This window comes from Bison bison, unplaced genomic scaffold (genome assembly GCF_000754665.1).
Source record: "Bison bison bison isolate TAMUID 2011002044 unplaced genomic scaffold, Bison_UMD1.0 scf7180017864050, whole genome shotgun sequence".
Lineage (NCBI taxonomy): Eukaryota > Metazoa > Chordata > Mammalia > Artiodactyla > Bovidae > Bison > Bison bison.
Window position 1 is genome coordinate 5,421,568 of NW_011494622.1, and position 13,299 is coordinate 5,434,866.

The 13,299-nt window shown below is 42.8% G+C and overlaps 1 protein-coding gene across 1 annotated transcript in view; it reads right to left on the reverse strand.

Annotated features, from left to right (window-relative positions):
- Nucleotides 1-12,849: 12,849 nt before the first annotated feature.
- Nucleotides 12,850-13,299, reverse strand: part of FAT1 (FAT atypical cadherin 1) — a 126,530-nt gene continuing 126,080 nt past the window's right edge. The window contains exon 29 of the mRNA XM_010835822.1: nt 12,850-12,917. Coding sequence (XP_010834124.1) covers nt 12,850-12,917 — 68 coding nt within the window. The remainder of the gene's footprint in view (nt 12,918-13,299) is intronic.

A 13,299-nucleotide genomic window follows, 5' to 3' on the forward strand; every position in this document is an offset into this window, starting at 1 on the left:
GAATGTACTTGTTTAAGAAAAATGGACATACTTGGCTCTATGTTTAAAATACAGTCCGTGGCTTCTTTTTGTGCTAATGAATAAGGTAAGAGAGCAGGTCCTAGGATGTGTGCATGCTAAGTTGCTTCAGTCATGTCAGACTCTTTGCGACCGTATGGATTGTAACCCCCAGGCTCCTCTGTCCATGGGATTCTCCAGGCTAGAATACTGGAGTGGGCTGTCATGCCCTTCTCCAGGGGACCTTCCTGACCCAGGGATCAAACCTGAGTCTCTTATGTCTCCTGCATGGGCAGCTGAGTTCTTTACCACTAGCACCACTGGGACCTCTCCTTTTAAGTACTATCTTGCTTCCAGCCCTGGAGAGCCGGAGGGGCATGCTGCCTTGAACCAGGTGCTGTTTTTGTTTGTTTTGATGCAAAGAGGACAGTTTAGAAGACCTCCTTTCGGTCCAGGAGATCCTCCCAGAAAAAGCATCATAGAACCTGCCTGCCTGCCTTTCATTTTTCTCTTGCCATATCCTTTGTTGTAGAGGAGCCTGGATGCTGTTACCCATGTGAAAGGAAAAGGTCAGAGGAGCATCCTTTGGGCTTGAGCTGGAATGTGTTGCCAAATACCACGCCTTTCAAGATGGTTCTCTGATGCATCCTTAGAATCCTGCTTTGGGGACTGGTACTTTTATATGGAACGCGGGGTCCAAATGACTCAGGTAGGGCTGCCCTCTGTTGCCCTCCTGCCTGAGGCCCCTGATTAGGAAGCTGCTAGAAGAAGCCCCAGGCAAGCAACAGAGGCCACGTCCTGGGTAAGCCTTGTGGTATATGCTGGAGTCATACCAGCGTTCAGCTGACACCCATGAGCACCGTAGGGAGAACCGCACTGTTGGAAAAAGTAAAATATAGTCCTTACCCTCCAAATGGCAGTGAACACTGTGGGTGTAAATGTGAGATAACAGAGGTGAAACGAGTCCCAAGTGAGAGCATTGAGGACGGAATTTGAAAACTGATAGATACTTCAAATGAGTTGAGTAATAGGATTTTTTTTTTTAAGAGAAATTTTAGGTTTACAGCAACATTGAAGGCAAGGACAGCTATTTCCTATATACCCCCACTGCTATCTACACAGCCTCATCCACGGTCAGCGCCCCACACCAAGGCGGTACTTTTATTACCATTTATAAACCTATGTTAACACTCCTTTCTTACCCAAAGCTGGAGTTTACATTAGGGTTCTCTCTTGGGGCTGTACAGTCTGTTGGTTTAGACAATTGTATAATGACGTATGTCCATCATTATAAAATCATGGAGTATTTTCACTCTAAAAATCCTCTGTGCCCTACCTGTTCCTCCTTTCTTCCCCCCAACCTCTGGCAACCACTGACTTTTTTATTGGCATAGTTTTGCCTTTTCCAGAACATCCTCTAGCTGAAATTATACAGTATGTAGCCCTGTCAGATTGGCTTATTTCACTTGGGAATTTGTTTTTAAGCTGCCCCCAGGCCCTTTTATTGCTTAATAGCACCTTTATTTTTAGTGTTGAATAATATTCCATTATTTAGATGTACCACAGTTTAGTTATCCATTCACTTAAGGAAGGGCATCTTTGTTGCCTCCAAGTCTTTGGAAATTGTGAATAAAACTGCCCAGGTGTCACACAAGCATTGTACAGGCACTCTTACCAGTAAACTTAAAGCCAGCTGTGACACACATCATAAGTAATTATCCTCTGTGACAACTTCACTAGACAATTTATTTTCCATCCTGAACATTGGGGTCAAAAATGGTTTGAAGCAAAACAAGAGATTTCCATTAGCATTCTTTAAATTTCTTATCCAGTTCAGCAGTATGATCTGAAAGTTATCAAATGTTTTCCATATGATTTATTGCATATTCTTCCCCATCCAGGAACAACAGCTCAAGGACAACATTTTTATCATTTCTCAATAAAACCACCTTCATTCTTTATTCCTTCTTTCACTGACAGCACACATCCTACTTGCTTTGCACACTGGAATGCTTCCCTTATCATTTTAGTAGCTGTAATTACATAATATTGTATAGTATAGCCTTTTGTTAAGGTTAAAAGCCTTAACAAAACCAAGAAGTAAGCAATTGAACTGTTACACCTGCATCTACTGATTGGCAAATAAGTACATATTCCATAACTTCTAAAATCTTATGTTTTTCTCATAGCATAATTTCTCTTTAATGTGGTACAAAGTGAAAGTGAAGTCGCTCAGTTGTGTCTGACTCTTTGCGATCCCATGGACTGTAGTCTACCAGGCTCCTCTGTCCATGGGATTTTCCAGGCAAGAGTACTGGAGTGGGTTGCCATTTCCTTGTCCAGGGGATCTTCCTGACCCAGGGATCGAACCCAGGTCTCCTGCATTGCAGGCAGACGCTTTACCCTCTGAGCCATGAATAAACCCAAACGCCTTTTGAAATTCTCCTAATTAACCCAAGAAAGACTGAACTCAGGCAAAGTGGACTGTGTTTGTATTTTGAGGACAGAAGAGTTCACTTCAAACTTTCTTTTAAGCATAGTTTTGTTCTCTTGGGGTCAGGATTTTGAAAACAGTATTTTATCAAACTAGCTTTCTTTAACTGCATATGCAAGGGAAAAAAAAGTTTTGGAATTTCAAAAGAGTTTCACCTTGACCATTTTCCCCCCAGAGTTTAAAGAATACCATTTCATAAATCATCAAAAAATTTTTTTTCTCTTTAGTCATAATCTCATACTTCAATTTTTCTAATGAATTGAACCTGGATTTACCATTTTACAGAAGATAACACAGATGCCAGTCACACAAAGGGAATATCTGCTCACACACCTTCAAACAGGAGGGTCACAAAGCCTCCAGGAGCATGATGGGAAGGGAATCAAACCAATACCTCCGCGACACAAACGGCCTTCAGAACCAACTGGCAAAACGCCCGAACAGCACTTTGTACTCCAAAGAGAAGTTAGCCGGTGCACACCAGTGGACTTACTCAGCCTTGGAGCTTGTCAGCTCTTCCGGACGCATGTTTCTGCTCCACCAAGGAAGAGAGTACGCTGGCAGCCGCTACAGGGCAGGGGAGAAGCGGGGAGGCTCCCCGAAACAAGTGGTTTCAGCAGCTGCTAGAAACGTCCCCCTAAGACCTCCTCCCGGGGCCGGTGAGCCAGGAGCGGGGGTTCCTCGCAGCCATCCCTGCGCGTTGTCCTGGCCTCGAGTGAATTCAGGAAAACCGTGGAGTCAGCTCAGCAGCCCCACCTGAGGCACCAAAAACTGTAATTGAAAGTGTCTGGGTCCCGCTTCCCACCCATCAAAAACTGATAAAGAGGCAAGGTTGGTGGAAAGGAAAGCTTGCTTTACTTCCGAGGCCAGAAACAGAGGGGAGGGGGCCATGCCTGCAAAGGCCGACTCCCGCTGCTGATGCTCACTGGGCAAGAGCTCTTATAGATGGAAAGAGGGGGCTAATGCAGGAATGGCACCGTCAGCTCTGCCAATCATCTTGAAATTGGTCCTGCGGTGATCTGGTCAAGTGTACTTGTCTTCAGTTCCAGTTCCAGGATCGACGTGCTCCCATTTCTTTGACGCCAGCTCTCAGAGTTGTGGCGGCTTATGTCGTGACTAGTCTGGTCATCATGTAGTTAACCTCTTTCACCTGGAGGGGGTTTCAGTGCCCACAGAAAGGCTCAAAGGAGATGGCTCAGAATATAATCTATAGCCCTTGAGGATGAATGAAATTAAACACATTCTTTGGTTTAAGTTTTCCGTGGACAAAAGGCAGACAGAGCACGTGGTGGGGTGGGGGTGCACAGTGTCTTGCTCTGTTTCAATATCAATTAGAATATTACCTGCTGTACTCAAATACAGCGACAAAGTGGAATACAAATACACACACACACACACACACATACACACAGATCCCCACAGCTGACCGTCATTAAGAATTTTCCTACAGCTTGAAGCATCAGACATTTGTAAAGGATTAGGGCAGCTTGGTTCTTCCTCATTGTAACAGAGAAGACAAGCCCCGAGTTCCTTGCTGGCAGAGCTAGGACCTCATCATAAGCCCTAATGAGAGATTTCAGTCCATTTGTTCTAAATAAGAATCCGGTTTCTCCAGGCGGGGCTCCATCAGCTTGTATCAGGCCCTGGGCCTGCATTCCATGAGCAATTTCACACTAAATATTTACCAAGCACTTCTGAAAAATTTCAGTGAGTCTGAACCTTAATAACTCAGGAAGTACAGTTGTGTAAATAAGAGGTTTTACCACACTCAGGGAGATGAAACGGCACTGGGGGTGTTGTGTGTGTGTGTGTGTGTGTGTGTGTACTGGTGAAGGATACTCATGACATGGGGCTCGCTCACCACATGAAACACTTTAACAGATTACAATGATTTCACAGTGATGTGGGCAGAGTTCCTGAAGTAAGCCATGTCCTTCCCACGTCACTGGCTGCCTTAATGTTCCAAGCCTGGGGACGAATCAGCTTTGTCCCCAGAGTACACCTTGACAGAGGATAAGAGGGTTCACTCTGTGTTCCTGTCTCCTTTTGTGAAAGCATCAGAGCACCCGAAATCCACAAAGGGAGAAGCTGTGTTTGTTACTACATCTTTAACTGCATATTGCTTACAGATAATAATCTCCATGCCTCCATGACAGTCACTGCCAAGGTCCTCCAGATACATAGGGGTCAGAATCGTGCTGCCTGAGTTTCAAATTAACATACAGAAAACTCCTAAGTCATAAGGAGACCGTCCTGATTTTGATTTACTCTGTTACTCCAGGCATGTAACTATTATTTCAGCATTAACAAATACTAGAGCTTTTTGGGCTTCCCTAGTGGCTCAGATGGTAAAGAATCTGCTTGCGGTGCAGGAGACTTGGGTTCGCTCCCTGGGTTGGGAAGATCCCCTAGGGAAGGGCATGGCAACCCACTCCAGTATTCTAGTCTGGAGGATTCTAGCTTTTGGGGAGTGGGGAGAATTCTAGCTTTTTAGGAGCTTTTTCAGGAGTGGGGGAAAAAAGAGTGCTAAAGTTTCGTAGTTCAGTTTTTACTAAATGTGTTGCTTCATAGCACACAACCCTGGACCACCCTGGAATATTTCTCGGTCAAAGGTCATGACTACTCATAAGTAAGCTTTGTTCACTTTATGTGCAAAGGGTAGAGATTAATATCTGTTGATGCAATCCACAAGATGAAAGGAGCTGAATGACTCAGAGGATGGATGAACGAAGCAGACAAGGGGCAGAGTGAGGAAGGGCATGCGAGCCTCGGTACTTGGGCCAAGATGAAATGGAGAATGTTATTTTTATTTTGTTCAATGAAGCAGGTGAGAGAATGAGGGGCCACAGGGTAGGAAGCTGTGATCTTGACCCTGAACGTTCCCATCTTATTTCCCATTAAGAGGAGGGTGGGCTCCCAAGGATGAAGGGGGCTTTCCACGTGGCATCTTTGTCATCATGGACAAATGTCTCCATTTCTCTATATAAATGGGGGGATTATAAGAGATACTCCCCCACACCATAGTTGTAAATCTTATCTTGCTAGAGTCATAGAAGAAAGCCCAGTGCATAGACTCAGGAAGGTTTGATGTTATTATTCTAGCAAAGAACAAACCTAGCCTTGTCATTCAGTGTGGTGGGGGGGTGGGTCTCCAGAAGCATGGATCATTCAAAACCATGGCATAGACAGTATATAGAAGAACCATGACCTGAGGATATTTTTTAATTTTGTGAAGCTCCTCCTTAGAAGTAAGCACTCAGCGTTTTTATCATTAAAATAAAACTCAGAATTTATTATTATTAATAACTATCTCAGTCCAGTAAGTGCTTTTAGTTGGAGAATAGTTTTGTATTTTGAACATTCAGTTTAATTAAAAGAATTCATGTGTTTAATAAGGTTTACGAATGAAGTTTTATTTTATCCATCCTAACTTAAAACATCTAAAGTAGGCTTATTTTTGAAAGAAGGGAAAAATACTCATTGGAGGTAAAAATTTAGATCACAAGAGCATCACTTTAAAATGTCATTTGTAATCCTAATTTGCAGGTGGGGTTCACATTTCAAATCTGTGGCCAAGAAATGGAACCGTGCTCCTAGGTCTGTGGCAGGCATGAAGGGCTTGACATGTCCTCTGGGGAGAGGATTTGTTTCTTTTCCTGTCTCTCCTCATCCTCAAACTGTTAGGTAATATCCATAAACATCAAAATAAATGGAAGCAAGAGTCATGAGACATTTTGAGAATTTCACTTTACCCCTTAAGATAATTGGGTGATGGCTCTGGTTTAGAAATCACTGAGCTCACACTTCTCATCTCTTTCTTGCAGACCCTGTGAAAGGTCTCAGCTCTGCTCAAGATGTATTTGGTCCCATGACATTTTCATTCAAATGCTATGCCTTTCCTTTCTTCTTTATGTCCAGCTTCATCGAAAATGGAGCCTCTTCTGTGGTCACTCTTTCCAACAGCACAGTGACCCATTAATGACCCAAGTGTTCACAGAAGCAGAGGTTTTCTTGGGGAAAAAATTACTTGTCATTCTCTTCAAGTGGCTCATTCTGTTTGCAGTCGAAGCTGTAAACTGCTGGTAAGAAAATTACATTCTGACAAGCAACGCTCTCTCGGCTGGCGCACTAATTGAAATTGAACCACAGGCCTTAGATGGAGAGCAATCAGAAAGTTCATGGAATGAATTGGTTGTTGTTTAATCGCTCAGTCGTGTCTGACTCTTAGAGACCCTATGGACTGCAGCCCACCAGGCTTCTCTGTCTATGGGATTTCCCAGGCAAGAATATCGGAGTGGGTTGCCATTTCCTTCTCCAGGGGATCTTCCCAACCCAGGGATTGAAACTGGTCTCCTGCATTGGCAGGCTGATTCTTTACAGCTGAGCCACAGGGGAAAACCCTCACGGAATGAACGCCAGTCTGCAAAAGAGAAAGAACAGCCCACACTGGACCGTCAAAAAGGGACTGACCAGACTCAGTAGGCTGGTGAAAGTGGGGAATGGCTACTAGAGGGGACCCCCATCAACTGAAAAAGAGGCTGGGGGCGCTGGGCGGGGGTGGGGATACTTCTCCAAGTCCAATAGACTCTAAACCTAGATGGTATATTTATATGGAGTCCCTGAAAACTGAATGGAAATGAAGGTTAATTTTGTGACGATAATCAGTTCTTGTCTAGACTTTATTTTTCACAGAAATAAATTCACAGGAACAGGAAAAAGAGCAGGGTTGTCCAGCATCCCCTAGACCAGAGCTTTCTGGCACCAAGGTCCTGACCCTCCAGCCTGCTGGGTGATTGGGAGGAGCCCAGGGCGCTGAAACACACGGCCAAGACCTCTGGTTTAGAGAAGCCTAGCGCCTCATGTCACCGCACCATGAAAACATCATCTCCTACCCATGCTGTAATGTGGAAAAGGCAGGGGAAAAAAGCGTGCATAGAAATATCACTGGAGAAGGAAATGGCAACCCACTCCAGTATGTTTGTCCGGAAAATCCCATGGACAGAGGAGCCTGGTGGGTTACAGTCCATGGGGTCACAAAGAGTTGGACACGACTGAAGTGACTTATCACAGCAAGAGCACTAGGTCGATTGTAAGGAAATGATGTAAAAATGCCGTCAAAGTTCTGCCGTTTTTGTTGTCTTAGGTCTAAATTTTCTTGTAGGCAATATTTTGAAAACAATCCATGTACCTAGAAATCTGTCCTGAAGAGGAACAAAAATGAATCTACAAAGACATTAATATTGGATTAAAAAAGACATTAATGTTGGGACCACTGTGAGAAATCATAAACATCATTAAGCGTAGTAAAATAGATAGGTTCCAAATCCATATGATGAAACATTATGCTCTATAAAAGCACAGAAACATTATGCTCTTCATATGCTCTATGAAACTCTTTAAAAAGGCATTTTCTAAAAAGGATCATTTACATGGTGAAGTGGTGAAAAGCAGGGAGCAAAACTGGATACAAAGTACCAAGTTTGTAAATCAAACCTAGGTAGCACACTCAGAAAAGAGAATCAGACTACACACACAAAACAATAATGGATTTGTCTCTGAGTATGTGTGTGTAAGTCGCTTCAGTCGTGTCTCTTTGCAACCCTATGGACTGTAGCTCGCCAGGCTCCTCCATCCGTGGGATTTTCCAGGCAAGAATACTGGAGTGGGTTTGCCATTTCCTTCTCCAGGGGATCTTTGCAACCCAGGGATTGAACTTGTGTCTCTTGTATTGCAGACGGATTCTTTATTGACTGAGCTACCAGGGAAGCCCTGATTAATCTCCTGTGATGCTTATGTTCAGATGTTTTCAAACATTAAAAATTTGAACTAAGCTGCTTCCTAAGAAATCACAAGAGGAAGCCAAGAAGAGAGACCCCAGGGAGGATGTTGAGAGCCTGGCAGCGTCTGGCAGTCAGCAGCAGTTCAGTGGCTATTTAGGAGACAGGGGCAGGGATGAACACACCCAGCGACCCTCTGTGAACATGCAAACAGGTTACAGGGGAGGAATTCTCTTTCAGCAGCATTTTTTTTTTATTAAATATTTGGCATACGGGATCTTTCACTTGGGCACATAGACTCTCTGGATTCTCTAGTAGCGGCATGTGGACTCGAGAGATCTTAGTTCCCTGACCAGGGGTTGAACCCGTGTCCCCTGTATTGCATGGTGGATTCCTAACCACTGGACCGCCAGGGAAGTCCCTCAGCAACGTTCTTAAAGGAAAAGAACTCAAAGAGTCAAAGCTTCTCCTAACCCTTGTAGATAACTTGGCTACTAATTTGCGTTTTAATGATCAATAAATAGCAGCAGGCAAAATTCTGTAACTGGTCGTTCTAGCAACTCAAAGCACTGATTCCTCGCAGCTTAATTCAGTCTTTTCGTTAAAGGAGTAGACAACAGCTTCTGAACTCATATTACTCATGTACAGCGAGTGTGTCTTGGGTCACTCTTCGTTCTTCCTCCTTCACCATGTTTTTAAAATCAACCCCCCAGTCATAGGTGAAGCTTCGTTTCTTTGGGAGGGATGTGCGAACTTAGGCGGCCTCTTTCTTCTTGTCACAAATAAAAACCCAAAAGCTTAAGGCAGCTTCCGGAAAGGCGCTGGGTATCTCTCGGCACCTGGAAAACATCTCTCACACTCTGCAGATTTGTATGATACCTCCACACACTTTATGATAAAAATAAATGTGACGAGCACAATTACCTAATGTAAATAGACTCTTCCCATCATACACACTTGAATCTAAATTTTAGAGACCGAATTGAAAAAAGTCAGTCCAAAATCGAAATTCAAAAGTTCAAATGTTTCAAACTAGCATTTTTTTTCTAATGGATACTTAGTCTGCCGATCTCTTTTCAACTAAATCATAATTTCCAAGGGCAGCAGACAACGAATGTGGCAAATAACAAGTGGCCTTCAAATACATCACCAAAAAAAAATATATAAAACACCGAATCCAGATGGAAATGACATTTAGCAGTGCCCAGAAATACGCAGTAGAATTTTCTAAGGCATCTGAATTTTGCAAGGGACCTCTAAATGGGCAACACACAGTCAAAACGAAGTCTAGTTGGGGAAAGCGACAGACCCTGACTTATGCCTACCAAGGGTAATGGAAATAGAGTCTTTAAGGAAAAAATGGACAACCATATGCTAGTTCTATGTGGTTGCTTGTCTGTAATAAATGTGTTCAACACTAATTCATATGGTTGGTGTTATGTTAATCATTTTCATTTGAAACCTTTGTATAATCTGTTTATTCATTTCTAACTAGCTCCGGATGATGCCTCAAAAAAAAAAAAAATGCTAATAGTCTTCAGTTTGAAATATGGTCTGGAGTTTTGGAAGGTCAAAGTATTGTCAAAATAAAAACTGACAGAGTACCAATGGTGGTGGGTAGACTTCCAAGGCGATCCACAAGAACCCCACCTGGGGAGCAGTAGTGTAATTTCCCCCTTGAGCAAAGATGTGCAAATACAACAGGAATCCCCATGATTAGGCCACTAATCATTTCATTTTTAATTAGTCAAATGGCAGAATATCCTGGATGGGCCTGACCCAATCAGGTGAGTCCTTAAACCAGGGACTGGGCCCCTCCTGAGGTCAGAGATGGGAAGCAAGAGGGAAGTTCTTCTGCTCGCTTTGAAGCATAAGCTACTAAATTATCAGAGGATCACAGAGCTAGAACCTGAGTCAGAGGCTGCCAAAAAAGTGGGTTCGGTCAGTGAGAAAGCAAGACACTCAAGTTGTACAGCCAGTAAGACAACGGGGACCTATGTCTCAATGACGCCAAGGAACTGAATCTGCCCACAAGATGCAAGCCTGGATGAGGACCCAGACCTCAGGAGGCCACAGCCCAGAGGAAAACTTGGTTCCAGCCTTGCAAGATGTAAGCAGAGATCCTGGTCCTACATTGCTGGGCTTCTGATGTGCAGAGCTGGAGCTAACAAATGTGGGGTGTTTTAAGCCACCACATTACGGTAATTTGCAATGGAGCAACAGGAAACTAACATACTGATGTTTTTCTAGGCACTGGGGATCAATGGTTAAGAGCATATTCCAGACGTCCAGTTTAAGATGGCAGAGGACTGTATTTCTTCTCTTGAAAAACCAAGGCAGGGAAAGGGAGAAAAAGTTAAAAAGCAACCCCATTTTCAAAGCAAGTAAGAGGTAGCAACTGTAAAGCACGCTATAGCATGTGAAGATGGGTGGTGAGGGGAGTGATAAATCCTGCCTTCGCAGAGGAGGAATCAGACCTCACAGCCGGGAGAGGTCGTGCAGCCTGCAATGATTTCTCATTGGAAAATGGGCAATGAACGGGGTGAGTCCCAGGGGTATGGGCTGCTTCAGCTGTATACAAGTTGTCAGACCCCAGCCTCTCAGCTCGGTGCTGAGCAGGACTGTTCCCTGGAATGAGAGCTGGGGGAACTAAGTGCATGATAAACCCGCCAGTCTTCCCATCCAGTCAACTTTAAAATAAGAGCAACAGTATTTCTCAAGCAGAAATGGAAGGTCCCTTCCCTGGAGAAGTGAATTCTTAAAGTAAAAGACCTCTGGATATCAGCAGAGGTCCTCTCGTAGGTTTGACCATGTCCCAAGAGGCACTTTATAAATCTATGAGACCACACCTGTTTCCCTTCTTTTCTTTAACCTTCTAACCTTGGCCTTTACACGAGCTCTTCTGCCAGCAATGCTGGTGCCCCAGGTGGTCCCACTGGCATCATTCCCCCTTATCAACTTCAGCTGTTTATTCAAATCCCAGCTTGCCATTGAGGTCTTCCACTAATTCACCTCCCATCCCCAACCCTCCCCATCACTTTCCTTCCTACGTACTAAGTTTTCCCCTTAGTGCTCATCACTCCATACACTGCCTTGTATTCTAGTGATTTGCCATCTCCCCTTGTCATCCATCCTCCCTTCGTATAAAATCTAAGATGACAAGAGCAATTTTTGTCCATATAGAACAAAACTCAGTAGGTGATCAAAAAGATTTTTTAGATACATAAAGACTAACAAATTTTTTAAAAATAAGAGAAAAGTTAAGGCAATTAAGAAAGAAAGTTGCAAAGTAGATGGAAAGAAACATCATATACTACTTACCTCTGTGGTAAATATTTACATCATCAAAGCAATGAAAACACTATGAATGAATGAAGCCAAAAAAGTAAGCTGTAACAATATGGGAGGATAACAAGAGAATTAGAGGCTTAGAGGTTTGATAGGTTACATCATCTTCTGCAATTCCTAAAATTCGTGACTCAAGAAATAATATATACACTTAAAAATTTCAAAGGAAAAATGAGAAAAACAGCTTAAAGAGTTACAAGTGGTTTCAGCAAAATGTGAGTTTGATGCTTTTGGTTGTACATATTTTAGCTCTCTTTGATGTTTAAACTATATGTATTAGGTAACATGTCATTTAATAAAAGGGAAAATGCGTCTTTGCAAAGTTATAGGAACGCCTGATTCTTTGTAATTCTTATCACAGTGGCTGGCACGTGGTCAGTATTGAACAAGTAGCTGTGGGACAGAGGGATGGATTCTGACTATAAATACACATGGAAGATGACTTCTGGGTTTCACTTTAAATCCTATAGAAGTAGGATGTGTTCTTTGACAAGAGAAAGGTAAAATGCTTCACAGAAAGCTTTGTTTGTGATATAAATCATAGGTGAAAACTATACATGCACTGAAATTATGGCCAAGTAATAGCAATAAAATAATGTATAAGAAAAAAATTTTTTAATGTTAGAAAATGTTTATTAAGAGTGCTATGCCTCTATACCTATAGTTTTGAGCGGTATCACGTGGCCATATACTGCCACCTAGTGGCAATATCTGTAAGTACAGTCTGGTTTTGATAGCTGGGAGAGACTTTTCACATTTAAGCCAAAAAAGCTATCCCTCTATGTCCATCCACCCTTCTTTCTCAATTCATTAACCGAATCCTGAACAGGAGTATAAATACGGAGGAAAAAACAGGCAGCAAAGCTAAAGTATTTTATTAATAATTTATTGTCAGTAAGAAAGACTGGTTAATGGTAGTTTTCAGTAAAAACCTTTACAAGACCTTGCATCACAAATATACAGACACTATAAAAATTGTGTCGTGGTGGTTTTGGTTCTAAACGATTCTGCAGAAGGTCCTCATTACACTTTCCAATAATGAAAAATGTTTATAATCCTAAAATACAGCAACCCATTTATTTAAGACATGTTCATGGATCAGATCTGTCCTCATCCTATGTACAGCTGGAAATGAATGACTATACTGAAATGTATGAATGAAATGTCCTACTTCAGCTGAAAAGGACAGAGAGTGAAACCCTGGTTATATTAAAAAAAAAAAAAATCAGGGTGCTAGGTAAATGACACGAACACCACCAAAATCCGGTCAAAAACAAAATGCACGAAGTTATCTTGAAAATCTAGGGGGAAACTATGAAAAATCAAATCTGTACATAAAATTTACAAAAAAAAGGAAAATTAAAATAATCAAATCTATATAAATACATGAATCATGCTAACGAGAGAGAGGAGAGCTGATTTTCGCTTCATTGTTTTAACACGGGACAAATGTAAATACAAAAAAAAAAAAAGTCTGGAAATGGTGCGGCAGACGTCAACCGCATCCGACAACAGTAGGTCAGGACACTGGCGATGGCGGACAGGTCAGGAGGCGCGGGTGGGGGTTCAGTGCAGCCATGCCCGGGGGCGGCTCCCCAGAAGAAGGGGCGCAAGCGCTGCTGCAGAGAACGGTGCAGGGCAGGGCATCCGCTGCAGGGATCGCTCTAGGTTCGCTGGGGTTCA